Raw genomic sequence first — 26,512 nt, 5'->3', positions numbered from 1 at the left:
TTTAACGGTATCGGTAACAATTCGCATTGGTGAAACATACATAGAGCTTTAATCTTGCAGAAAACAATCAATCAACAATTATAATGAATCATCGGGTGAAATTCAGAGATGGTGGACCTAGAGGTCGGCGACGTATCCCTCCACGTAGATTCCCGGAGCGATCTCCTCCTGTATGTAGTTGTTCCTGTTGTCGTCGTCGTAGGGCGTCGGCGAACGGCTACGGGATGGTCCGGCCTGAGAGGTTTCGTTGAACATCATCGTATCGTGGGAAAGCGAAAATTTACGTGACACTGGCGAGGTTGAGCCGTTTGCATTATCCAGACCCTGGCAAGACTTGGGACGATTCTCGGACATCTTGCTTTGGTAGACTATATTACCCTCCGAACGGTTGAAGCTATCCATGTACGAATTATTGTTGTTGTTGTTGTTGTTGTTGTTGTTGGCATCGTCGAAATCAAAGTTGGATATAGACATTCGTTGGTTGTCGTTAGCGCGTTTCATCGAAGCTCGGTTATAGTTGGTTTTACGGAGCATTCCCTGAAAGTTGAACGGTGGTTCGTCGTCCATGTCTTCGTTCTAAAATAATATGGACCATTTTACTTTTTCATACTCAAACACCGAGCAAGGGAGGGGGGGGGGGGTGTACCTTACCTCATCCATGCTCTTCTTGCCAATCATTTGCATTTCCTTGATCGGGTTAATCTTGCTCGGAGTGATCTTTGGTTCGTAACTGTAGTCTTGGCCAGATTTCGGTTCCCATTGTTTGGTGGGCTGCGGAGCTGGTCGTTTCTTGTTGTTTCTGCTTTCGATCGGTGGGGATGGCTCCTTATCCATAACGGCCGGTGCTTTTGGTGCTGGACGTTTCTTGTAGATGGCTGCCTTCGGCATAGGATCTTCCATAGTGGGCGTCGTAGTGCTGAACCTATTTCGGATGTCATCGACGCTTTGCCGAGCATAAGGAACCGGAGTGTACACCGAAGACATGTTCACCGGTGAAACCGAAGATTTACGTGCTGGGTATTCTGCCTGATGTCGGGGTGATAATCTGTGGAAAATAGAAATGTAATTAATTTCATTCTCAATCAGAAGAATGCGACCGTACTTTTTGATCGGTAGGCTCGGATCTCTATGGAACGGTTCGTTGGCCATGCCGTAGTCCATGGAGCCATTCTGATTGCCACGTTGCGCCGAGTAGGTTATATCCGCAGATAAGTTCTTCCTCCGTCTCAATGGAGCATCCCAGTCTTCGGTGTCGGAATCGTTCCCGGTGTACATGTACGATACAGCCGACGGATCACACATGTACGTCGTATCGAAGAATGGAATTTCATCCCAGCGGAAACGTAGTTTCCAAACGGTCGGGCGAGTTTGACCCAGTACGGCTCGATTTCGCTGGGATGAATCAATCTTCTCCAGCAGAATACAGTTGCTACATGTTACAGCTCCAGCGACAAAGCGTTGATTAAAAATGTGAACCTAAAGGTACGTTGCTCAATCAGTTTCTGAAATTAAATGTAATCCTAAACGAATACCTGTTGGGAGAAATTGACCAGATCCTGATAGCGAGCAGCGCGGTACTGCAGTAAAATTTGATACATCGATTTCTTCATCCATCGAGTAGCGAATGGTCTCACAAATTCTGCCGTTTCACTGTCCAGCTTTCCAGTTCGTTCGTTAATCAACGGACAGTATTTTTTCCTAGCCATATGTCCCCGAAAAGCTGTTTGGATTCTCAAAGCTGCTTGTTCTGGATCGTCCATTGTTTGTCGTTTTCGAACTAAAATGATCATCCACTTCAGATTCTCAACCTGTCCTAAAAATCATAATACTCACTTGACTCTCTGTGTAGACTCTTCAACTTTGAAGCAATGCATCTCTTTGCCAGGAAAGCTCTCATCATTGCTTGAACCTTGATGATCTTCTTAACCTGCGTCTCGTACAAATGCGACAAATACTCCACATTATAGTACTTTAAGAACACCTTCGTTTTCCCAATGACCCAACCTTCCAGTTTCAAACGAATCAACAGTAAACGGCAGTTGTCTCTAGTCATTTCAACATTTTCTTCAAATTCAAACGCCAAAAACTGATAGCGTCTCAGGAATTCCTGGAACGGGATCCGGTGCGAGAAGCCCTTCTGTCGAGCTTTGGCCGTATCCAGGACGGCCATCGCTCGAACCTGTTGTCGAACCATCTCCCTGGATAACCCGTTCGGTTGGTACTCCAGATCGGATCGGATGCAACGAACAAAGTGAGTACCACCACTATTCGGTCCAATAGCCAAGGTGCGAATCAACTCCAGACAGGTGGCCCGGAACACATTGGAAATGGTACGCATTTTGTGAACCTGCGAGTACTGACCCTTGGACAATGTGTTCATCATCTTCTTGGCTTTGCTCTTCTCTGCCACCAGCGCGGCGCCCCACCGTTTCTTCTTGTTCGGTTTCTGCGTCTGCTTTCCTAGGGCTTCCTCGGCAGCCATCGTCAGATTGCCCGTCCGGGACAATTGATTCGAGAACATGATCTTCACAACCGTTTCGTTGGAATTCCTCAGTGTTTCAATCATCTCCGGTGGGATAAAGTCCCGGTTCTTGTCGGCCATGTCCCGGGCGTCGTACGTGATCCGACCGGTATAGTGAGCGATACTGAATTCATGGCCACTGGCCCGTTTGATGAACGGACTGTTATTGCCGTGGATCGAATCGATGATGTAGTTCTGACCGTGACGACCCCGGCTGGCGTCATCGATGAAGCTAAAAATGCCCTTCGGTTTGTTCATCAGATGATCGACGGCCAGTTTGTTGTCGTAGAAGTGCAACTGAACGATCGGGATTTGTTCCTCTTCCTGCAATGAATGTCGGTTTCAGTTTGTTGTGATAAGAGATGACGCGAAAGTAAAATATTGTACAAACAAATGCAATGACCCATTAGTGTGTCCGAAATCGGTAACAAATTTGAATTATCCAATCAAAATTATAGTCAAATCAACTTTAAATTGAATAAAAAACAAATGATCATAGTGTCTGTGAGCATGAAAGTTTGCATAATTGTTTGTTATGAGCAATGATTAATATTTTTGCAACAATTCGACCTTTTTGGATCTTGTAAAATTTTCAAATTGACGTACAGAGTGGCCAGATTATTTTTTCATTATCGGTAGCTTCTCAAAACTTTTATCGGTAGTTATCGGTAGGCCGCCTTAAGAAGGCTTCCTCCGAAACTTAAAAGCTTTGTGAGCGGGGGAAGGATGACTTTTAAACCGAGCCATCAGTCCTTCAACCTCACACATTGGATAGTCTAATCTAGTGTATAATGAGTCACGCCAAGAGTGAAGCCAAGTCTAACTATTGAACTGTCAAACCGGCTACCTATCGTGCAAAGTAAACAAACATTACGATGCTATGAAAGGTCCACGAAGAAATGATCATAAACACGCAGTGAGCATAAAATTTTCATGGGATACGTTTTCTAATGATCAGTAATGAGAATTTATAGTATTTTTTCTTAAGATAATTTGACAAAATCACTGTTCTAATAATTTACTATAGTTTGACTACATTTGAAGTTGATGTTGTTGCCAAGTGAAAAGAAAGGGAATCTTTCCAAAACCAAAAAAGGAGAAACAGAAAATAGCATCTCCGCTAGCAGACAGACAGAGAAAGTCGATTAAACGTAAACAAACTCATCCGTTTGGATTGAAGTTGCAAAACGCATAGCATTCGATCAAATTGATTGACTACACGGAAAACAAAACATAGGTATTGAAAAGGGGTAGGTCACTCCGCACACCAATCCAGGGTCATATTTTTTGTCATTGTGCCGCAAGTGTGCCGATTGTGCCGGTCATATAGCAAGCTACGATTGTTTGTAAAATACCCATCCCGGGAACCCGGTATTTCTGACAATTTGAATGTTTTGGTTTGAAATCGGAATGAGGATGACGCGGAAAGTGGTGGGTGTGCGAAATGTTGATGTTTTATGTTCATAGGATGATAAAAGTCCCTGCCCTCAAAGGCAGAACAGAAACCTAGCCTTTCATGATGTGAAAAAGCAACAGTATATCAGTGGCCGGAAAGTGATATATCCGGTGGGTTATGTTAGAGACCGAATATAGAGGATGATGAATATGACTTCTGTAGTTTGTTTTGTGTAAGCAGCATTATTTGAATTAAGGGTACTAATGGGGTCTGATTAACTGCCTTTTTCTCTTGAGCCCACTCTAGAACCTACATTTCGTATTTAGATCTATAAGTGAACCGAGAAGTGAACTGCTGGTCTGATTTCCTCTGGTACATTCAATTAGAGAATGTCAAACAGCACGTAATGTTGTGAAAAACTTCAATGGCAGTTTTCCAGCAGTGCTCTCATTTTATTAACAACAATCTAATGCCTACAAGATTGTGCCGAAGATATGCCGATGGATGTGCCCAAGCTGTGCTGAATCTAATTTCGGCACAATGTGCTGAGTGACTTACCCCTTGGGTATTGAACATTTGTCATTGCTTAAAATCCGAGGGGAACGACTCTATCTACGATGCAGGAAATATTGTGTTTTGCTGTGGCTAGCTGCGCGTACGCTGAGCAGATAGAAAGAAGATTTATCACGATTTTGAAGATTTCCTGCAAAAAGATGATGCGCGATGCAAGTAGATGCGAGAAATGAAAGAAGATTTTTCGAGGATTTATTCGCTAGTGTGAGATTTTATGACCATCTAGAATTGAGACTAAGATGTGTCGCCCCCCTCGTTAAAATCAGTGATTCTCGGTAGGAAAAGTGAAAAATCTGTAGTTTTGAAGCTTTCGTCTGTGAATCGGTAGTCATCCCAAAAATCGGTAGGGCTACCGATAAATCGTTAGGTATGGCCAACCTGTTAGCGAATTTGATATATGCGATATTTTTTTTTTCACAAAAACATTTTCTCTACACCTTTGTCTTAGTCGTCATTGCATCAGCAGTGCTGTTTCCGTGCTACAATTTTTTGACATACATCGAAGACAACATATCAAGAAGACTGGCAACTTTGCCAGAAAATCCAAGCGACAGATACAGTAGCGCTGCGCTTGAGTGAAGGTGTAAGCAACGCATAGAAAAATGAAAGAGTTGCCAGTCTTCTTGATATGTTGTCTTCGATATATGTCAAAAAATTGTAGCACGAAAACAGCACTTCTGATCCAATGACGACTAAGACAAAGTTGAAAAGAAAATGTTTTTGTGAAAAAAAAAAACAAAACAAACTATGTTTAGTCATTTCGAGTAAAAATTTAAAAAAAATAAAGCTACATTTGTGTTCGATATTTTATGTTGTTTTTAAAAATAAAAAACACATGAAAATTATTAGAACGTTTAAATTATGGTCACTTAAAAAATCACAAAAATCGTAAAATAAGAAATACTAGAAGTTCTTGTTCTTTAATTTTTGTCAGTTTTCAAGTAGGGGAATTTACGTATTCTCGGCAACCTAAGCAGCGACCTTCTTTCTATAGCCTTTTTCTCTAAGGAACGCACACATATGCAGTATTGGTTTGTTTACAATCTTTTGCTGCCAGCTGCTCTAACAATTTCAGTCGAAAGAATTGTCAAAAACTGTTTTGAAACGCTTTTACAAAGCTCCAATCTTCTCTAGTGAGAGCGAGTATTGTCGGCAACCAGTTTTTCTTCGGCAACCGTTCCATTTGAACTGCATGTAAATCTGCTGTTCTATTATCGGCAATTCGAAATCAGCTACAATTTGTAGTGCGTGTGTTTCATTTCAAGAAAACCCTGCTAGATTGCTTTTTCTCAATGGTAAAAATATAGTCAAATTGAAGCTGAAAGCATAAAGAATCGTTTGCATGCATTCAGCGAAGTGTTTTCGTAAGAAAATCCAGTGAAAATAGTGTTTCAATTTGGGTTGCCGAAAATAGTCTGTCATGCCGAAGCCGAAGCCGTCCACTTTGACCACTTTGTCAAGCAGTTTTGGCGTGACTTTCTACCAGTGATTCCACAAAACTGGACCAACTAATTTTTTTTTTTTTTATGAAACGCACAAATGATGGCTACTTTTCTCGTGGTTCTAGAAGAAAAATCTCAAAATAATGTTTTATTTCAAAGTTCGAGTGGTAGTAAACGTCATTTTAACTGCTCGAATAAAGTGGTTAATTACCTGCTCAATCATTTCATATACGAAGATTCGTTGGTTGTACAAATACTGCATCTGCTCATTCACCGAGTTAACGACCAGTTGATCGATGTGATTCCGATGGAAGCATTCAAACCCGAAGTGGTCCGTTATGGTGATGGAATGCTGATCTCCGCTGGAATAGAGAATTATTATTGAAACCATTCTACCACAAATATTCCCCCAAAGACAACTTACTAAATCGCCCTTCCAAACGACATCTTATGATTAATAGTGTTAATAATCCAATCTACCAATCGAGTGTAGATCGTGGCAGCTAGCACATCTCGAGCATCCCGTGCCTCATCCGGTGTGTGCCGCCTGCGCTCAGCCGAGCCACGAATGATCACACAGTAATTCAACAGTGCCCACTGGAACTTTTTCTCGTCCAACTTCAGCAACGATGCCACTTTGGTAGCAACTTCAAAGTCCTCCAACTCCGTTGCCCCTTCATTATCTTTAAATCGAACCTCACCCATCAGCAGCACTGCCGCCAGCGTCCGGTAAATGGTTTCGAGCAGTTCCGGTGTAAGTTCGAGCTCCAGCAGCAGCTGCTCGAACTCCTTGAACGCCTGAACGTTGCCGTGAACATCGTCACGGCAGTACCGGAGCTTGGTTTCACCGCTCGATTCCGGAATGCGAAGGTAGCGATAGTTGCGACCACCCTCCAGCGAGAAATCACGCAACCGTTCCTCCGCTTCCATCGTGTCGTAGAAGTAGTAGAATATGTGAAAGTTCGATTGGTTCCTGTCTCGGGTGAAAAGAGGTAAAATCGGTGAATTAGTGAGCACGTTATTTCAAAACTACCCAAATTATGTGTAGAATACACCCAAATGGGCCAACACTGATCCTACCTATAATTGGGAGTGACAAGTTGACAACTGAACAACGTCGATTGGATTCATGTTGTCCTCTTGTTAACTTATAACTCCAAACATAGGGTACCCTTTTTTGTGAAGGTTCAGTTTTGACCGATCTGGGTGGATTCAACCTAAATTTGGGAGTTTTAAAATAGCGTGCAGACTCATAACGTCGAGCTTTACGCTCACTGCCGTTGAATACAACCGAAGACAACAAAACAAAACTACCCACCGCTTGGGTTTTTTAAACTCAAATTTGAGTTATTTGACCTCTGCCCGTTTCATTTCCTCTCGCTATTGTTGTCAAAAATAGAACGAAAGATTCGACTCAACCGTCTAGTTCCGTACGAGAAGCCAAAATTGAGTAATATGCGATATACCCAAATTTGAGTTAATTGAACTTAATTTTGGGTAGAAAAAATTGAAAATAACTTAGCGATGGGTAATTTTTTTTGCCGTCCTTAAATGCAAACTACTTTGAGCCGGTTTACCCAAATTTGGCTTATCGTACGGAACATGGGAGATGAGTGAAAAGAACTTAATTTTGGGTTGTTTTGAATTTCTGTGCTGGCTTCTTGATTTGTTGTCTTCGATACAACTCAAATTCGCATAAACGCTGGATTCTCATAGACTGAATAAATTGCCCTTGATGATGAACTAGCCCAGAAATGGCTTAAAATCACTGTAATCAAGAATAATAAATAAAAAATCCATAGATCTGCCTCCAATATTTACGTGATTATGAGGTAATATTTTGCTCAGTCTATTCAGAGTATATTCATACATTGTATTCTGTTTTCTTCATATTCAAGCACGGCGAATGAGAACACCCAAATTTGAGTTTGGTTAACTCATAAATCATATAAAGTGCAGGAACTCAGCGATTAGTAAATGTATCTAATGTATTTCCGGGATTTTCCAGGAAAAACTGGCCGCATATGAGAAAAGTAAAGATTGCATGCACTCAGTTTGTTGGTGCTACTCCTAGACTCAGCAGTTTTCGTAAATTTTCTTCATATTCAGGCAGTTTTTTTAAGTGTTGTACAGACATGGGGCAAATTTTCTCATCGCTGAGTTTCTGAACTTTTGGCGATTATGAGTGAACTAAACTCGTTCTCATTCGCCATGAGAAGAATCGAGGAAAATTTACTCATCCCATAGTGAACTGCGTTTTTTTTTTGCGAGGTTGAGTAAGCTGATCTCAATAAATGAGTTAGATTCAACGGCCGTGATGAAGATGAGACTAACACAAAACTGAGTTAAATTTTCAATCGCAAAAAGTGGAGTTTAGTTTTCATAGTATATGAGTAAATGTCACCCTTGTTCTAGTAGATTTTTGCTTACGACCAATGACTAGTAAGAATAACTAAAAAATGAGCTGAATTCGACTCAAAATTGCGAAAAGTAGGGTTACTTAGTGAATTAAATAAAATTCACCTCGTTTCCTCGATGAAGAAAATAGAGCGATATTTTACTCAGTCTATTAGTATACTCCTAGACTGAGTAATATGTTGTTCGATTTTCCTCATATTCAAGCAGTTTTTCCCGGAAACTGAGTAACCACACTTTTTGCAATTTTGTGTTGAATTCGACTCAGTTACTTACTGAGTTACTCTTATCGACCGTGGATACGAGGAAACCCTACACAATTTTGAGTTAGTCTCATCGGCCGTGAATAATCTAGTACTGCCACCATTCGAGCACTTACATGTTGGTAGAGGAAATCCGGAGCTTTTCCAGCAGGTACACCCAGAAAATGGCACCGGACAGTTTGCCGGTTGAACCGAATGTCAGCTGCGTTTGCACGATGCTCCGAGTCGAGTCCGAGTTCAGTGGCGTACCGGCATTGACCAGCGCCGAGAGGACCCTGTAGCCGGATTCGATCCGGTTGTACACTCCGGGATTGCCTTCGCCCAGGATGGCCAGATGCTTCATGCACATCTTGACGTTGGTGGTTTTGCCGGAGTAGCTCTCGCCGGACATGATAACGTGCTGGGGTTCCTCGTGGTGCAGCATATCCTGGAAGGCACTGTCAGCGATGGCGAAGATGTGCGGTGCATTGTCCGAGCGGGACTTGCACATGTACTTGGAGTGGAACTAATGGAGTGGAATAAGACGTTTCAAGGAAATTATTGTAAAAGTATCATCGAATCGTTTAATGGTCATGCTTTAGTTTGTATTTTCAAATTGGATTGAAGTACTCGGTTGGACTCGATTATCGGTAACTGCATTTTGTCACTCGACGATAGAGATTTCCCTCTAACAACATCACAATCATCCAAATTGAAATTACCAACAGATAGAAGAGGATTGTCATCTCTGTCTGATGGTGGTCTTGAACGCTGTCCAGACTGGAGAGTTATAACATGTTATAACGGTTGTCAAATAATTGCAACACAGAAACCACCATCAAGATAGCGCTATAATATGTTATAACTCTGTAATCTGAACTAGAGTCGGTGTATAATGAGTCACGCCAAGAGTGAAGACAAGTCTATCTATTGAACTGTCAAACCGGCTACCTATCGTGCAAAGTAAACAAACATTACGATGCTATGAAAGGTCCACGAAATGTATTGCAATAAAATATAAAATATAATCGAAGAAATGATCATAATCACGCAGTGAGCATTAAAATGTCATGGGATACGTTTGGTAACGATCAGTAATGAGAATTTCTGCTATTTTTTATAAGATAATTTGACAAAATCACTGATGTAATGATTTACTACAGCCGCTATTTTTTTTTTCTCGCTAGAAGTCATTTGAAGTTAATGTAAAAGTGCTCTGTTGCCAAGTGAAAAGAAAGGGAATCTTTCGAAAACCGTGATGCGAGTTCAACTGTTTTTCTCTTGGCGTGACACATTATACACCGACTCTAGTCTGAACAAGGCATTACTTTGCATGCTAGAAATCGGTGTTGGAAGAGACAGCAGTTAGTTATCGGGTTACCGGTAATCGAGTTCGACCTGTATTTCTGGCGTTCAGAATCATAAGGGCCTAACTGCGATAATCGATTCTCTTCGTCTATTTTCTCTTTTGTTTATAATTTGTCTGGATTCACATTTTCGGCGCGTTTGATATTTCTTTTGCTAGCTAAGGCCGTTCGCAATGCTGTTGTATTTTATAAGGATTGTTTCAATTTGAAACTAAAACAGAAACGCACCTCTCGCAATGCTGAGTTGCAGTTTCATTATTCGAGCACTATTTTGCACCAGATTTGCAACTGCTCGACTATTCTGTTTTATTTCTGAGCGAGTTTGAAACACGAATGGAACTCTGTTTCAAATTTCTTTGTATGTATTTAAAGATGTTTCGAAGAGCTTCACAAAAAACTCTATGAACTTCATAGAAAACAGTAAAGTTTATGGAACTTAATGATTACAAACATCTTTTAGAACTGTGCGTTGCGCTGATCGTGTTGCAGTTTTATTTTTGACAGTTTCAAATTATAGAATTGTCGAGGAGTTTAAAACAATTTTGAAACTCAGCATTGCGAACGGCCTAATTAACCATTTCATTCGAGCAGTTAAAATGACGTTTACTACCACGCGAACTTTGAAATAAAACATTATTTTGAGATTTTTTCTTCTAGAACCACGAGAAAAGTAGCCATCATTTGTGCGTTTCATAAAAAATAGAAATTAGTTGGTTCAGTTTGGTGGAATCTCTTATAGAAAGAAAGTCACGCCAAAACTGCTTGACAAAGTGGTCAATTGGCGTTGACCGTCAGTGATGCCACATTTTTTCGAAGTTCAATCTGTATTTTCATCGGAAAAAATCTTTTTAATCTGTATCTGGCTGACAAAAATCTGTATAATTTCTATATTACGGTCTCAGTACGGATTCACGTAAATATCCATTGAGCAAATTCAGCTCCCCTGATGTTGAATGTTAAGAATCACGAAAAATTACTAAAGTTTGCTTTCTAAAGAATTTGTCTATTTTAAAAATCTTGAAATCCTACAATCTTGATTTTTTAAAGTATTTTGTTTTTCTTCTACTGTCTGAAAATACAAAAAAATAAGCAACAGCTGTAAGAGACAAATCTGTTTTCGACTGAAAATTTCCTTAATGAAGTAACTATCACAATTCCCTAGATTTTCTAAATGTCTGAGATTAAACAAACCTTTATCTGGAAATTGGACATAACACAGAACTTTTACATAAAGTTTGGTCGAATTGCATGCAATATTCTGTATTTCTGTAATTACGCTTTTTAAATATAAAAATATCTAGTTGACTCTTTGACTCACAAACTGTAATCAACCACTTTGTGGTTCATCCTCGGGTTTTTTTTTTTTCTAAAATGGCTTGTTTACCGAGTTGACAAAAAAAAAAAAAAAACATTTAACTAACCTTCGTATCTGTCACCATGTGACATGGTTAATTAAACAAATAGAAAGGGAAACTAATATTCCTTACAACGAGAAATCAGAACATCTGAACATCAGAAGTCCATTCGAAAGATTCCAAGTCCATTCGAAGCTTAAACAATAATAATTTATTTAGTTAAAAATACGATTTGGGTTTGATGCTCAGATTGAATTCAAGCTGCTCAAAAGGAAGAAGCGATTATTCATCGGAATTAAAAAATATAAAAACAAAAACAATACAAAATATATTCCCTTTATTTAAAAAATCTGAAAAATCTGTATATTTTTCAAAAATCTGTAATCTGTATATACAGATATCTGTATCAAAATATTGAAAAATCTGTATATGTGGCATCACTGCGTTGACGGCGATTCTGTAGCTCTTAAGGCTGGCGTACAATGCATACGTTTTCGGGTTTTTTGACAGATAATGCATGGACTAACTGTCAAAAAACCTGAAAACGTATCCATTGTGCGCCGGCCTTTAGAAATACTCAGAGAGAGAGATAGGCGGAGAAAACAAAATACAGGGATTTGTTCCTAAATTATCTTGCAACCCTTGCTAGAAGCTAACATTTCAAATGACTTGTATTTTTTATTCGATTTAGGTGCAAAATAATAATTGATTGCATCGCAATATTTTGCACATTTCTTGGTACCATTCGTTAACCGGCGAAGATCAATTAATCAATAGAGTTAGAATATTGTTTTTGATTCCAAAAACTAGTTGAATTTGAGAAGCACACAAAACATAAAAGTGCTTGGATTTCTGTTCGATTGCAATACTCTCAAATTTATTCTAGTAAGAATAAGAAAAAATCTAATTGGAATGTTCGATTGGCTCAGATTATGACAGTTCATTTGGCTCAAAACATTCTCTCCGCCCATCTCTCCCTCTGAGTATTTCTAGTAGCTCTTTACACCAATGTTAAAATCCATAAGCAAACGTCAGACTGTGCGTGAAACATGGCGGACTTCGTACTATCACCTACGTACGTTACCTCTATGGTACTATCCCTTCACTCCACGGAAAATTCCCATAAGAAACTGTCAATCTTTGCTAGAAGAGACGATTTTTCGGCGGTGCCGTCAACGCCAATACAATCTCGCATCAATTTTTTAAATAGACCAATGTAACATATCCACCATTTTGAGAAAATCGAAGTTGAAGTTCGACATATTATTATTTTAACTATTTAAAAACAATACATTTGGCAATACTATTGTCAATGTAGGCAGTGTATAATAACGTTGAAAATTCAGAAGAAACGGTAAAATCACAATTTTACTTTGAATTTCATGCTACAACATAGAAAAAACCACATAGGACGTTTTGACAAGTCGAGTTGTACATCGGACATGTTACATTGGACGATTTTTCTCAATGACATAATCAATGAGTGTAACATTGGCCGTTTTGTCTACACGATACTAGATTCCCTTTCACAGATTTCAGAGTACAGTACCTAACTTTAGATTGGCCCCGCCTTTGGAAAATGAGCACCAATCATGTTAGGCAGTCCGAATGACCGAAGTAACAATCATATACCCATCATTTCAAACTGTACATTGGACAATTTTTGATCAATGATTATTATAAATAAATGAAGGTAAATTTGAATGGATGTTTTTGTTTCACATACAATGATAGAAGAGCAGTAGTTTGTATCGCTTAACTCAATTTGTTTACATTTGTTACATTGGTCTATTTGAAAAGTGACGCGAGCAATCTTTCACTACATTGTATTGTATTGTTAAAATTTCGGAAAATTCAAGCTGAACAATGCATTAGGTCTTAAGTAGCATAGATCGATTCTCTTCATCGACTTTCGCTTTCATTCATAATTTAGATACATAACCGTTTCTTGCCGTGTTTGTCGTATTAGAAGCTAGATAATAGTTTCTTTCATCGATATATGTGCTGAAAAAAGCTAGGAATATCTTAACATGGCCGTGAGGATGCAAAGAGAAAGTTGACGGAATGAAGCTGTAAATGTTACTTAGGACCTAATGTATTGTTTTGGTTGAATTGGTTCACTGAACTGTGGTAATGCTAAGAGAAAATCGATGAAGACAATGGACCATCGCAGTTACGCCCGTATGATTCTAGACGATAGATTATATTTTATTAACTCTAAATCCCAAGGAGGGGGGGGGGGAAGGTGGCTGTTAAATACGAACAATCGTCGCCTTCCTCGCATAACTGGTTCCAAACGTAAACAAGCCATAAGAAACCTACAGGGTTTGTTTACGTTTGGAACCAATTTCATACAAGAATGATCAGTAGGCTGATTTGACAGCACGTCCCACCCCAGCTATATCCCACACCTTCACTCCGCTAGTGATGTAAAGAAAGAACAAATTTAACCTTATTTTTTTTTTTGATAGTGGAAAACCTTTAATTTAAATTTAATAAGATATTGCTGAAAATTAAATCAAATTTGAAATTCCAGAAAGAACCTTCCCCTATCCGGCGATGTTGATGGTTGGCGTTGGTGTCATATGGATGGCGAGAAAAGGGCATAAGAATGTTTGTTTACAAAAAGCTTGTAGGGGCTTAAGGGAATTCATAGACCGTTCTTGTGGGCAACATTGGCAATTCTGAGATAGAGTAATATGCTTAACCTTCACGCGTTTGAATACTAAATAAAAATAAGTGCTGAAAGATTGAAACCTGTTTCTTCGAAATTCAACATATTTTATTCCAGTCATATCAATCGTCTCTTCAATATCGACTCCTGGTAGCCTGTCTTGGATGAGCTGTAGTCCCATCCCCAAGGAATCAAAAATATCTTCAAATGACAAAATGACAAGCGATCAACCAGCCGAACGAAATCGCTTTGTCAGAAATGAAAAGCAATACAGGTACACCTCGATATAACGTAACTGTCACTTTTGACTTCCATCGTAAATCTCTCGCAAATAACAATTGAATCTCGCTAATAACAATTAAAATTGCCAATATATTGAAGAATATCTCATCTCCAGAACAACATGTAAAAAGGGCATACAAGCTTTTTGTAAACAAACCTTTTTATGCTCTTTTCTTGCTACCCACATGACACTCACCAAAACCATCAACATCACTCGGTAGGGGAAACTGTCTCCTTCCCGGTGATGTTGTTGGTTTGCGTGGGCGACCCTTGGTAGGCGAGAAAAGGGCCTACACAGGTTTGTTTACAAAAATCTTGTATGCCCTTTTCACATGTGGCTCTTGATCTGTCCGATGGTGTTATTACAATAGAGGTAACTTGTTATTACTTTGCTTGTTTGAATGATCGTTTGCGAGAAATCAGCGATGGAAGTCAAAAGTGAGAGTTACGCCACCAACGAACCGACATGCCACTGGAGCATTTCGTTTGTCCACAATTCGATTTGTCAAATGAGTAATTCGATCTCTCAAACGGACGATCAGACTTGTCAAAAGGGGCGAGACGTAAACCAAGTCAATATAAATTTAACGTGTGTTCGTGTCCACGATATGACGCGATCGGATCAGTAGATGGCGGTAGTGTTTAACGTATTTTAAATACGGCGTCTTGAGCAAGAATTTGAATGTAGCTTCTATGAGCTGGCACGTCGGTTCGTCGGTGGTTACGTTATATCGAGGCTTACCTGTAATGACATAATCTTCTTCTTTTTTATGATAAACAGCTTCTGCAACACACCGGTGGAAGGAAGCGACCAAATTGTTGGTAAGCTGCTTCACGAAGTAAATCTGAAGATGATACACGTGTGGTAATGGATATTTTTATGTTATGCCTTTTCTCGATTCCGATCAAACTATGTCCTCATCCATGTGTATTGCAACAAAGCAGGCAAGCAATATATCATTATCCTTCTACCACTCCGATCGAGCTGTGTTGCAGAAAGAGTTTTTCGTCGTAGTCGTTGCAAGTCTTTTGTTTTAATTGGTTCCATTATGTGTTTGGATTCGCAGCCTATCCCAGATCCCATTGCTGCTCAACGACGCACTTACCCCACGCACATACTCCGGAGGTGGTTGGTTGGTGTTCATCGAAATTAGCACGTCCCCGATGAAGGTATACGTCGAACCGTTCCGGTAACGTTGGATCAGTTCGTCCAGGATCGTCTCCTCTGTGACGGTTTCCAGCGCGGCCAGATCTTCAACAAACATCTTCTCCGTTTTGTTATCGGCTGCCTTCAGGGCTCCCTTGATCAGTTTGAATTCCTCCTTCTTGGGAAGCTGCATGTCACCAATGGATGCCGCGAGCATCTTGAGCTCTTGGCTCAGCTGTAATGAAGGAAGTTGACGATTTAGGTCATCTAAAATATTGAAAAATGTTAAGTTTAGTCATACATGGTAATCATTTTCCGGTAGCTCAGTCAGGAAAGGATGTTCCATGATTTCCATCATAAATGGACGATGGTCGGGATTCTTCTCCAAACATTCCATGATAAAGTCGTTGTAGTTCTGAGTCCAATTGGCTGGGCGGTACAAAGTCGGCGGAGGATTGCGGACAATCTGAAACATCGTGCGGGTTGGGTGCATATCTCCGAACGGAGGTTTGCCATCTCCAAGCTCGATGGCCGTGATACCGAGAGCCCACACATCCGATCTGTTGTCGTAGACTTCGTCATCTGAAAATGAAGAATAATGTTTTGCAATGCAATTCTTTAGAAAGCAACCTTCAACCCGTTGTTACCATTTTTAGAGCTGCTGATAATTTCCGGTGCCATCCAGTTTGGTGAACCGATGCAGGTTCCACGCTTCCCCAGCGTGGATTTGCTGTCCCGCGAAAGTCCAAAGTCACATAGCTTGACTTCTCCTTCTTTGGTTAGCAGAATATTGCTTCCCCGTACGTCTCGATGGATAATATGGTTTTCATGAAGGTAGATCAGTGCTTTTCCAGTTTCCCGCAAAATGTAAGCGATTTGCTCTTCGGATACTCGACGGTTCTTGATTTGGATCTTCCTGATGACGTCGATCACTGGACCATATTCGCAATACTGTAAATCGATCAAATTTACAAAAAAATATATACGATTTTAGGATATCCTTCATGACCTACCTCCAACACAAACCAAATTTCATCCGCCTCCCCAGGAACGCGCTTCCGATAAACACCGTAGAAGTCCAGCAAATTTCCATGGTTAGAGTAATCCCGTAAAATGCGATACTCCTCCTGAATGGCAATTTTCAGTTCTGCCTCGTACTTTTGAATCTTAATTGCCACATTCTTATTGCTCGCCTTGGTATCCACCGCTGTGTACACTTTGGCACAAACTCCGGTTCCGATCAACTCCCCGAGCTGGTAGCGGTTGCCCGGATCGGGCAGCGTGTCAATTTTCAAGTGGGACATCTTAATTGGTGGGGCCTTTCACTTCCGATCCGATTCCATGCAACGTCTAATTGCACCAGCCGTCCGACACGTGACGAGCTGAATTGTTATGAGCGTAGAACATAAACAAAAAATCAGTCAATTAGTACTCACATATATGCTGACTTGGGGCAGCTTCCGCTGTGCCGCCCGGGATCAATTAGGGTAATCATATTGCCAAGCCGTGCTTGCATTGATACGAATTTTCACGCTTCATCGATGCTATAGGTACGTGGTGATGGAAAGGTCGTGACTTGAGAGGGAACAGCGTTTGCCCTTTCGTCGTTGCGACCGTTCGTAATGACATACATTCTCGCGGTCCCAGACCGAGTATAGGAAAAATAAAAACAAAGGAATTCAGCTTGCAGATATCAATTTACATTTTAATCGATTCGTGCGATTGCCATTTTTAAACTCCAACAACATTCAAGGTGTTGCGGTCGATCAAAACTAATTGGTTACAACGGTCGATCAACGCTCGGATGCGGTGCGGTTACAGATGTGTGGATGTCCACCGACTTCAGCTGAGCATTCGTCACGTGCGCCGCGGTGCGTAATTTGAGATGCGTTCCAGAAATGTATGTTCTTGGACGGCACGGTGTTGGAATAATGTGGTCACCCGAGCAGAATTGTGTGGTAACAAGGAGACACACGGCAATGCTTGCGTAATTTGGCACCACAATCGTGTGGGGGAAATTATTGTGGGCTGAGTAGCAGTGATTGAATTGAGCGATTTCTTTTTCTTTACTGGTAGTTTCTGGTTCATAGGCTGATTAAACCGGTATTACAATTTTTGTTTTGTTTTTGATATTGCCATAAATTCACTATTCTCGGTCTGTTTTCCTGATTTATGTCTTTTGATAAAACTCGGGCAAGTTCTGTTTAAATTTTCTGCGCAAAAGTTTAAGGATAATACTGCATCGATTCCATAATCTGATTGGCATAGAACAATTTGTGGTAAGTAAAGAGGATTGGTTGAAAATTTACCAGACAAATTACTACAGATAGTTATAAGTGAAAATTTAGTGGGACGAGAGGGGCTTGCTACCCAATAATTATCAGATTCCAATATAAACTATATGAAAAAAGTGGATTGAATTGCGAAAAATGGAAATACGGCTTTGACAGGCAGTGACTGTTTTTGGGAACCAAAATTGAATCATTTATCTCCTGAGATTTTCTCACCAAAATACTCGAATGAATGTGCTCATACACGGCCAAAGAGATCAACCCAAATTTGAGTTCAGTTAACCAGGTTTTTCCAGGGAAAAATTTCTGAATATGAGAAAAGTATAGATTAGATTCTCTTAGTCTATTGGTACTACTCCTAGACTGAGTAAAATTGTCGTCAATTTTCCTCATTTTCCGGTAGATTTTTGAGGTTTTCCACAGGATAACATTAGGTAAATTTACTCATAGCTGAGTTCGTGCACTTTTTACGATTATGAGTAAACTGAACTAAAATTTGGGTTGATCTCATTGGCCGTGAACGATGGCATGGTTTTACCGATGCCTAATAAAAAGAGGTCGCCGACAAAAGTCACAATCAGTTTTAGACAAATCTTTCAATCCGTAAGCTAATTGCTTAAAAATAAGCGTTGATTTAGAAGTCCAGCTACAGTGAAAGCGAATAGTTCGAAAATGGGTTTCAAGAAGCGAAAGAATCATTCGAATATCGAGTGCTGAAAAAAATAAAATTAAAAAATGGATCCCAAACCTGAATCATCTGATAGTGAAAATGATGGTTCATCACCGGAAGTTGCGAAGGCTCCTCGAAAAAGAAACAGTGCTGCTGGCGAGGGCCGCCAGAAGAAACAGAAACTGAATGACGAAGAATTTCAACAAGCATTACCATAGGGCGAAGAACGATCCTCTGCAGGACCTTCCGAAACAAACCAGTTAAGAAAATGAAGAGGAGCAGCAAAACAGCTCCTTTGGATCGTTCGTAACGATTTCGGATAAGTCCAAACCATGCATTTTAAATTATTGAATTGTTTTATCATTATTTTTAGAGACAATTACATACATTGAACTATTTTAAAAGTTCAAATATGTTTAAAGATATTTAGATAAAGTGACCGATATCTTCAACTACCTTAGACTTGCCGGCGCCGGTGGTGCAGTGATAAGCGTAACTGTTTTCTCATCCCTATGTGTCTGGGTTCAATCCCAGCCGAGGTCGGTGGGGATTTTCTGAGGCATAAAAATCTCTGGTCACGTCTTCCTTCGGAAGGAAAGTCAAGCCGTTGGTCCCGGCCCATGTGTGTTGAATGGGTGCGATATCCTACGCAGGTATGGAAGCAGCTTTTCTGCACATTCGATTGTCGTCAATGGATGGCAATCGATGTCCGTTTGCGATTGGCACTAGATTGCGGAACAGAGACCGACGTTAAATAAAGGAAAGAAGAACTTTCTTAGAAATCATCAACATTTGCCCTTGGCAAATACAATTTTTGTTACCCAAATTGATCCCCAATTTTCACAAGTTGTTTCACAAGTATTTGATGATATTCTGTGAAAATTTCAACCGATTTGATGGAGGTATTCTGATATGTTTATGAACTATTTTAGAAATCCTCTACTTTTGCCATTGCCAAATAAAATATTTTGACGTAGAACTACGTTTGACTACGTCACACTTTGCGAAAACCGATAATGGAAAATGTAACAAAATTATGAAAGAATTTGAACGTTTATAAAACAGCAGTCCCTGAACCAATTTCAGTCATTTTATCATCAATCGATCAGACATATTTCTGCACATCTGCTTAACTTAAGACTTTATCATTTTTCAAAATGTCACTATTGAAAATTGCACGAATGTGTAACTGTTGCTATGATAATTAAAACTATCACCGATTACCTGCGAAAAGCGATTTCCCTAATACAGATTTCAAAGTTGAATTCCATCCGGTCTCACCAAACTTTGTTGATTTAATCACCACGTGGTGAGTGGTGGTGTTCTCCAGTACACAACGAAAGGTTCCCCGCAAGCAGCTAGCTATCAAGGCTGCCCTCAACCGCTGATCGGATTCAGTTCCAATCACCGTGTGTGGTGGTGTCCGGTCGTCGGCATTAGCAGCAGCAGTGCTTTCGTTGTGTGGCGTTGAACATTGTTCTCCAGTACACAACGAAAGGCTGCCGGCAAGCAGTGACTTGTAGCCCACATGAGCATCCATAGAAGGAGGAAGAAGCCGCACCGCTATTGATCGGAATCAGTAGCTCTTTGTGAGTCGCTATGGGCCATCAATGCCAAGCGCGTCCCCCTCATTCCAGCCTTGAATTCCTAAAAATCATCGATAGAAGCCATTGTTTACAAAATCTGTTGCGCCTAATTTCAGCTCTATCTAGATATGTTTAAATATAACATACCATGCTCTTGAAGGCAACATTGGGGGTGCAATTTCAAAAACCAAAGACGGTCGCGGTACGAAAGTGGTCTGATTTTGATCCAGAGATGATGGATTTTAATTCTGAACAGGCCAATCGATAGGAATTTTTCTACGAATCTGTTAAAATTAGGACTATAATTTTTCAAAATGTCACTATTGAAAATTGCACGAATGTGCAACTGTTGCTATGATAGTTAAAATTATCACCGATTGCCTGCGACAAGCGATTTCCCTAGCACAGATTTCAAAGTTGAATTCCATCTGGTCTCACCAAACGGTGTTTATTCAATCACCGCGTGATGAGTGGTGGTGTTCTCCAGTACACTACAAAAGGCTCCCTGCACGCAGTGAGCTGCAGTCCACATGAGCATCCAGAGAAGGAGGAAGAAGCCCCACCGCTATTGATCGGAATCAGAAGCTTTTCGTGAGTCGCTGTGGGCCATCTATGTCAAGTGCGTCATACTGAGTATAAACATACTGAGCAAAAATTCCTATTCATACACCAACTACAAGCACCGACGAACCGACATGCCACAGGAGCATTTCGTTTGTCCACAATTCGAATTGTTAAAGGAGCGATTCGAACTTTCAAACGGGTGATCAGATCTGTCAAACGAGGTGACACGCAAACGAAGGCAATGTAAATTATACGTGGGTTAGTGTCCTTGCTCATGGTATGATGCGATCGGATGAGTAGATGTCGGTAGTGTTTAACGTATTTCAAATATGGCGTCTTGGGCATGAATTTGAAAGTAGCTTGTATGAGCTGTCACGTCGGTTCGTCGGTACTACAAGCACCTGCTGCAGTTAATATATAATATTAATAATACAGGGTATTCGGTTTCATAGTGCAAATAATTTAAGGGCGATAGAAGATCATATTTGAAGTAAAAAAAATGTTCTACGAATATGATCAAATCTCAAAGATTACTGAGTTATTGAACTTTTTCTGTTTTGGTATAAGCTTGCCATAAATTGGCTCTTACTCAAAAACAATGCCATTAAGCACAAAAATTTTTTTTATTAGGTTGCCCAACAGCTGTCTACAGCAGCAGTTGTTTTTTTTTTATTTATTTCGGTGTGAAACACGCGATAGCCTGTTTTCGAGACTCGCTATTATATAGTTGCTCTTTGTTCGTTGCTAGCAGTTCGGAGACTTTTGTTGCTACGGTGCAAAATGTGTGAAATAAAAAACACCATCATGTTTAGCTTCAGCCACCATGATGCTAAGCCAAACATTGGAGAGATTGTAAATTTTGCCAAAGCACTCGACGCGGATCCGGCTGAAATGGAAGCTGTTTATCGCATTGGTGAGGAAAGGGGAGTCTTCATGAAGTTCAAATTAGAGGAAGCGATGCTCCATGCTCTGACATACAATTCGGAGGATTGCGAATGGAACGATGGCAAAGGTACGCATGTCGCATGCTGGTGAATTCATTCAATATGTGCGTGTGTATGACTTGCCACCAGAGGTACCCGACAACGAGCTGGATAAAGTGCTGGGGAAATATGGAAAAATTTCCAACTGATATGTGCTTTGGGGTATATACAGGGATACGCGGTATATATATGAATGTGAAGAAGGAAATCTCCACGGCATTACATTTCTTCAATCGCAAAGGAAATATATTTTATGATGGCAACAAAGATAAATGATTTCTGTGCAAGGCGGATGGACACCGGAAGCTTTCCTGCCTCAAACGGAAGGCTCGGAAGGAACCGGAGAAGCAACTCAAGGAAATAGGAAAGCAGCAAAGTGAAAGAAAACAAAACAGTAGCAGTACGTATGCTGTTGTAGTCGTGGAAGGTGCGTCGTTTGTCATTAGCGACGAGGAAACGGACACGGGGTTGGAGATGTTGAATGAAAATAATGCAATTGTGTTATTTTTATTTTAAGTAAGCTGCATTTAGATACATTTTAGGGATAAACGAGTCTAAAACTTGTGTTTTCCTACGGGTTTTCCCTTATTCTTTCAAAAAAATACGTAATAAAGTGTACTGTTTTGTCTAACCAAAAGATGCCTCACAATGCGCTCTACAACTCTCTTTTAAATACCAATCTTCTATCTTGTTTAGTTTTGTCGCAATTTCGTACTAAACACATCATGTTGGGTCGTTAATTAATAGTTGCGTAAAACATGAATTCAACCCCACCGTGCGTTGCTGTTGACGTCTGTTTGCAGCGCGCATAGCACACTTGATTAGGCTACCTCAAAATGACGAGTTGACAACCTGGAAGGAGCGGAATGCCTAGCTCTGGTCCTCACATGTTCCTACTTCACGCCTCCCCGAGTCATATGATAACAAAAGACTACCAGCTGAGACATGAACACAGCTGGGTGGCGTAGCCTGGGCAATGTTGCCAGTCCGGCAATAGCAAAGTGAACAGGTGCGATGCAAACACTGGCGCGGTAACCATAGTACCAACCGGTGGAAACTAACGATTTTAAATTGACTCACTACTTGACTAGTCTATTGGTTCCGATCGATTAACGTACGCCATTCTAGTCGAAATTCTAGTACTACACTATGTTTGTTTTGATTCGCTATGAAAGTTTGACAGATAAAATGAGGGGTTCGTGGATTTTCCTATGCTTCGAGGGGTGTATCGATTAGCTTGGGACCGAAGATAGTACCAGAGCTGAGCCAAAAAGTTGAGCACTTTTCTTCGGGACCTTCTGATCTAAGAGCTACCTCTATGATAGTACGGTGATAGAGGAAATGCTTCACCAAACCCGAGCGTCTGTTCACCATGGAGGTGCGGCTCAAAACGGCATCTGTTCTCCATGTTAGGAGCGCCTAGTGCCAGCGTGGGACTCTACACAGAGTTGTGCACGATAGTCGCCCGGTGAGACAGGCAGGCCCAACAAGCCCCATTTAAAAAAAACATAAAGTTGCAAATACTGAAGAAAGAAATGCAGAAAAATCAGCACAGACCGACGCGACGAAATAATGACTACGATTGGAAACTCGGAACATGGAACTGCAAATCGCTCGGCTTCCTGGGCTGCGATAGGTTAATCTATGACGAACTTCAACCACGCAACTTCGAAGTCGTAGCACTGCAGGAACTTTGCTGCACTGGACAGACGGTATTGAAAAGCCGCCATCGAGCTTTGTAGTCCTGGGTAAGATGCGCCAACGCGTGATTGGTTGACAGCCGATCAACGCGAGGATATGCAAGTTGAGGATTAAGGGCCGTTTCTTCAACTACAGCAACATCAACATCACTGTCCACACGAAGGGAAACCCGACGTAGGTTCGTGCTTTTTCGTAGCTTTTAGTCTTCAGATTTGAAAGACAGTGGCTTGTTTGGCCAGCAGAAAAACGCTGTCCCAGGTCCATTCATTTTACAGATATTTATGGTCAAATCACTTGTTTATCTGTATTTCGCGAAACTTGTCGTTGGCGGTGTTGGGTTTCAATGGTTAACGGTATGATGTTATCAGAGAGGTTCGGTGGCTTGAGAGTGACCGTTTTTGCTTACTGAGCAGAACATCATGAGTCTAATCTCAGACCCATCCACATTCAAGATTGGTTAGTTTTATCAGTAAGCAAAAACGTTTGCCACTATGCAAATGGGCTCCTTTTTAATCATCGATTTGCTGTTGTTACCATGTAGTGACATTATCAAGAGTACATGGTAACAATAGCAACTCGATGATTAAAAAGGAGCAGGTTTGCCTAGAGGCAAACGTTTTTGATTACTGAACAGAAGACCGTGGGTTCAAACCAATGCTCGTTCGCGTTATATGATCGTTAAGACATCAATTCAGCTTATCGTTTACCATAACGAACCAACCCTCTTACCAAAAATCCCAGTGATTCCTCGTGGAAGTGCAAAGGACTCCTCGGCTTCCATGAAAGCGAGTGTCACATCAACACATCCCAACCCATTTCTTTCTTGACCTGCGTTCGGGCGCGACAACTGCTGGTATTTCCAAGTAGATCACCAATTTTCACACATTGAGGATGATTGCTAGTCCCAAGCATCGTCTATTGGTAGTAGCAATGATGAGTATCAACCGTGGGCGGTCAAACATGTTCATGCTCATGCTCAAATATAGAGAAGCTCAAGAGACATCATTCAGAATAGTAGTCTCAGAACATAAAGTATTTTCTGTGCCCAACTTTCTCGATTTCCGGCAGAGTTTAATTTCAAAAGTGCCATAAGCTTTTAATTTTTAAGTTACTGTCGCACCATTGCAAATTATTTATGTTTTCTCAAACTGTGGACATAAAAGCATATAACCAATCTAGTCGTACCATAGAGGTAACTCTAAGACCAGAAGGTCCAGAAGAAACGTGCTCAACTGTTTTGGCTCAGCTCTGGTACTCTCTTCGGTCCCAAGCTAATCGATACACCCCTCGAAACATAGGAAAATCCACGAAGCCCTCATTTTATCTGTCGAACTTTCAAAGCGAATCAAAACAAACATTGTGTAATACTAGAATGTTGACTGGAATGGAGTACGTCCATCGAGGTAGTTGGGTCCGATAGGCTAGTCCAGTGTGAGCCAATTTAAAATCGTTAGTTTCTACTGGTTGGTCGTACTTTCAATATTTTGGAACTTCGACGAATTTGTGAGATCTTAGGCTAGGAAAAATCTAAGTTGGCTGAACTTTTTTAGATTCCACACTTGATACAATTTTGAACATGTACTATATGACATTTTGATAATTTTTAAGTTTTAAAATTTAAGAAAATGTATTTTGGTCTAGAACCTTGTAAAGGGCTTGAATACCTATCTAAAATCATTTCAATCATTTTTCAATATCTTTGATCATTCCTCAAGATTCTAGGGCATTTATAATTAGCAAAGTTTCATAGCTGCGAAACTATTGATGATTTCTGACTTAGGTATTTTTTAGTACTCAGGTTGAATATTTGAAAATTTCTCGAATTTTGAATTTTTGGATTCCATATCCTGGAACATAAATTTCATACTTAGAAAATATTGAAGATTCTGAGGAACTTTATTATCCATGTCAGAGCTGATCAGTTCCTCGCCATGACGGATCAGAAAAACTCAACCTTCTCCGATTTGCTTAAAACTTGATAATGTTTAGGTGCTATTTTGAGTATAGTAGGCTGTTATAATCATCTTTAAATGTGTTCAGATTTGAGGACTAAGCGCCAGAATTCGAGCCTTTCTCGGTAGAGCAATTTTGAAGGCATTAAAATCTTGTAGCATCATCCATTCCTCTCACGCTAAAGGTCAGGAGCGCATATATCATCCCGGACAAGTCACGAGTGACCTAAAATGTTGTAAAGTGCCTTTAATACAAAGAGAAGTTTCCGTTGAGGTATTTGATTTAGCCATTTTAGTCGTTTCTTGCACTAATGCCCTGGAACCTCTAGATTTATTTTAAAGTCTACCAAACTTACAAAATTGAAGTTATCAAAAATTTTGCTAAGTCAAACTTGGTTTAAAAATTCGTTTTATACTTCGACATGAATGTTCACAAAAATGTTTTCAATGTCAAACTAGAATCCTTAAGCAAATAAAGCTTCCGTTCAATTAGTAGTAAAAATCCGTTCCCAACACAGCCCACCAGAGTATCTCGTTTCCCGTTTCCCCCACCAGCTGCCAGAATATCTTAAATTTTGCAATTTTCATACAAAACACAAACGCCTTCCAGTATCCAGTTTCGCCAGTAATTTGACCTTAACAATCCTTTCATGCTTCTTCCCGGCTAGAAACTTTGTTAGCACCGGCATTTCCTCTTCCGCGAAAGAAGCCGTCACCTGTTGGTGCTAACATTACACTTTGCCATTTCGCACCACGTTCACGTAACCACATCGATCGCAGATGATTGGATTTCGGTGACTTCGCGCGTTTTAATCCTGTTATGGCTATCGATTTTCCACGCCACGGTTCACCACTGCCCAGGACGCCACCTTTCCGGTGTCTAGATGATGCAAGATTGTTGGCCAAACAGTTTTGCTCGCATCATCATCTGGGCATCGATTTCCGATGCCTAATGAAATTATTTTCCACACACATACGCTTTGAACTCACATTAGCTTGCTGATGAACAAGTTCTGCAGGGTTGTTGTTTATCCAATTGTGACGTTATTGCACTTTGATAAGTTTTCCAATCAATCTTCTTCGTATAATCCGCACAAATTCAAGAATTTTCAACGAGGCTAAATATTATGATAGACACACAGTTTTTCATTAAAATTTCACGTTTATAACCACTTTTCAAAAGGGTTTATCGGATCGCGGAAATACATCTTTGATTACAAATTCTTTAATCAACAGAAGATTTCCAAATTGGCCTTTGCCCTTTTGAAAAGTTCACCAATTTCCACTTCAACGAACAGCGGCTGCCCGTACCGTTCGTTGGCTAGTCCTTTGCTTTTCCGACCGAACTGTT

At 40.4% G+C, this 26,512-nt stretch overlaps 1 protein-coding gene across 1 annotated transcript; it reads right to left on the bottom strand.

Annotated features, from left to right (window-relative positions):
* Positions 1 to 26: 26 nt before the first annotated feature.
* On the bottom strand, positions 27 to 26,512 carry ninaC (STKc_myosinIII_N_like and MYSc_Myo21 domain-containing protein ninaC). The gene is made up of 14 exons (XM_065224401.1): positions 26,473 to 26,512; positions 26,152 to 26,279; positions 16,428 to 16,796; positions 16,062 to 16,365; positions 15,716 to 15,996; positions 15,374 to 15,649; positions 8,727 to 9,115; positions 6,357 to 6,905; positions 6,144 to 6,294; positions 1,834 to 2,845; positions 1,533 to 1,777; positions 1,103 to 1,476; positions 652 to 1,045; positions 27 to 576 (listed from the first exon to the last, which is right to left on the bottom strand). The coding sequence occupies exons 3-14, from the start codon at positions 16,716 to 16,718 to the stop codon at positions 118 to 120; spliced, it is 4,725 nt and encodes a 1,574-aa protein (XP_065080473.1). The 5' UTR covers positions 16,719 to 16,796; positions 26,152 to 26,279; positions 26,473 to 26,512; the 3' UTR covers positions 27 to 117.

This window comes from Ochlerotatus camptorhynchus, unplaced genomic scaffold (assembly GCF_037179485.1).
Source record: "Ochlerotatus camptorhynchus isolate MF236.1 unplaced genomic scaffold, CSIRO-AGI_Acam_v1.1 ptg000211l, whole genome shotgun sequence".
Lineage (NCBI taxonomy): Eukaryota > Metazoa > Arthropoda > Insecta > Diptera > Culicidae > Ochlerotatus > Ochlerotatus camptorhynchus.
This window is presented reverse-complemented; position numbering and strand designations above follow the sequence as displayed.

Excerpts from the sequence above, each read along its gene's own strand:
- ninaC (XM_065224401.1), bottom strand. The coding sequence starts at position 16,718 with ATGTCCCACTTGAAAATTGACACGCTGCCCGATCCGGGCAACCGCTAC. Across the intron at positions 6,906-8,726 it reads CGGATTTCCTCTACCAACAT|GAACCAATCGAACTTTCACA; the intron begins GTAAGTGCTCGA and ends CACCCGAGACAG. Across the intron at positions 1,778-1,833 it reads GAGTCTACACAGAGAGTCAA|TTCGAAAACGACAAACAATG; the intron begins GTGAGTATTATG and ends TGATCATTTTAG.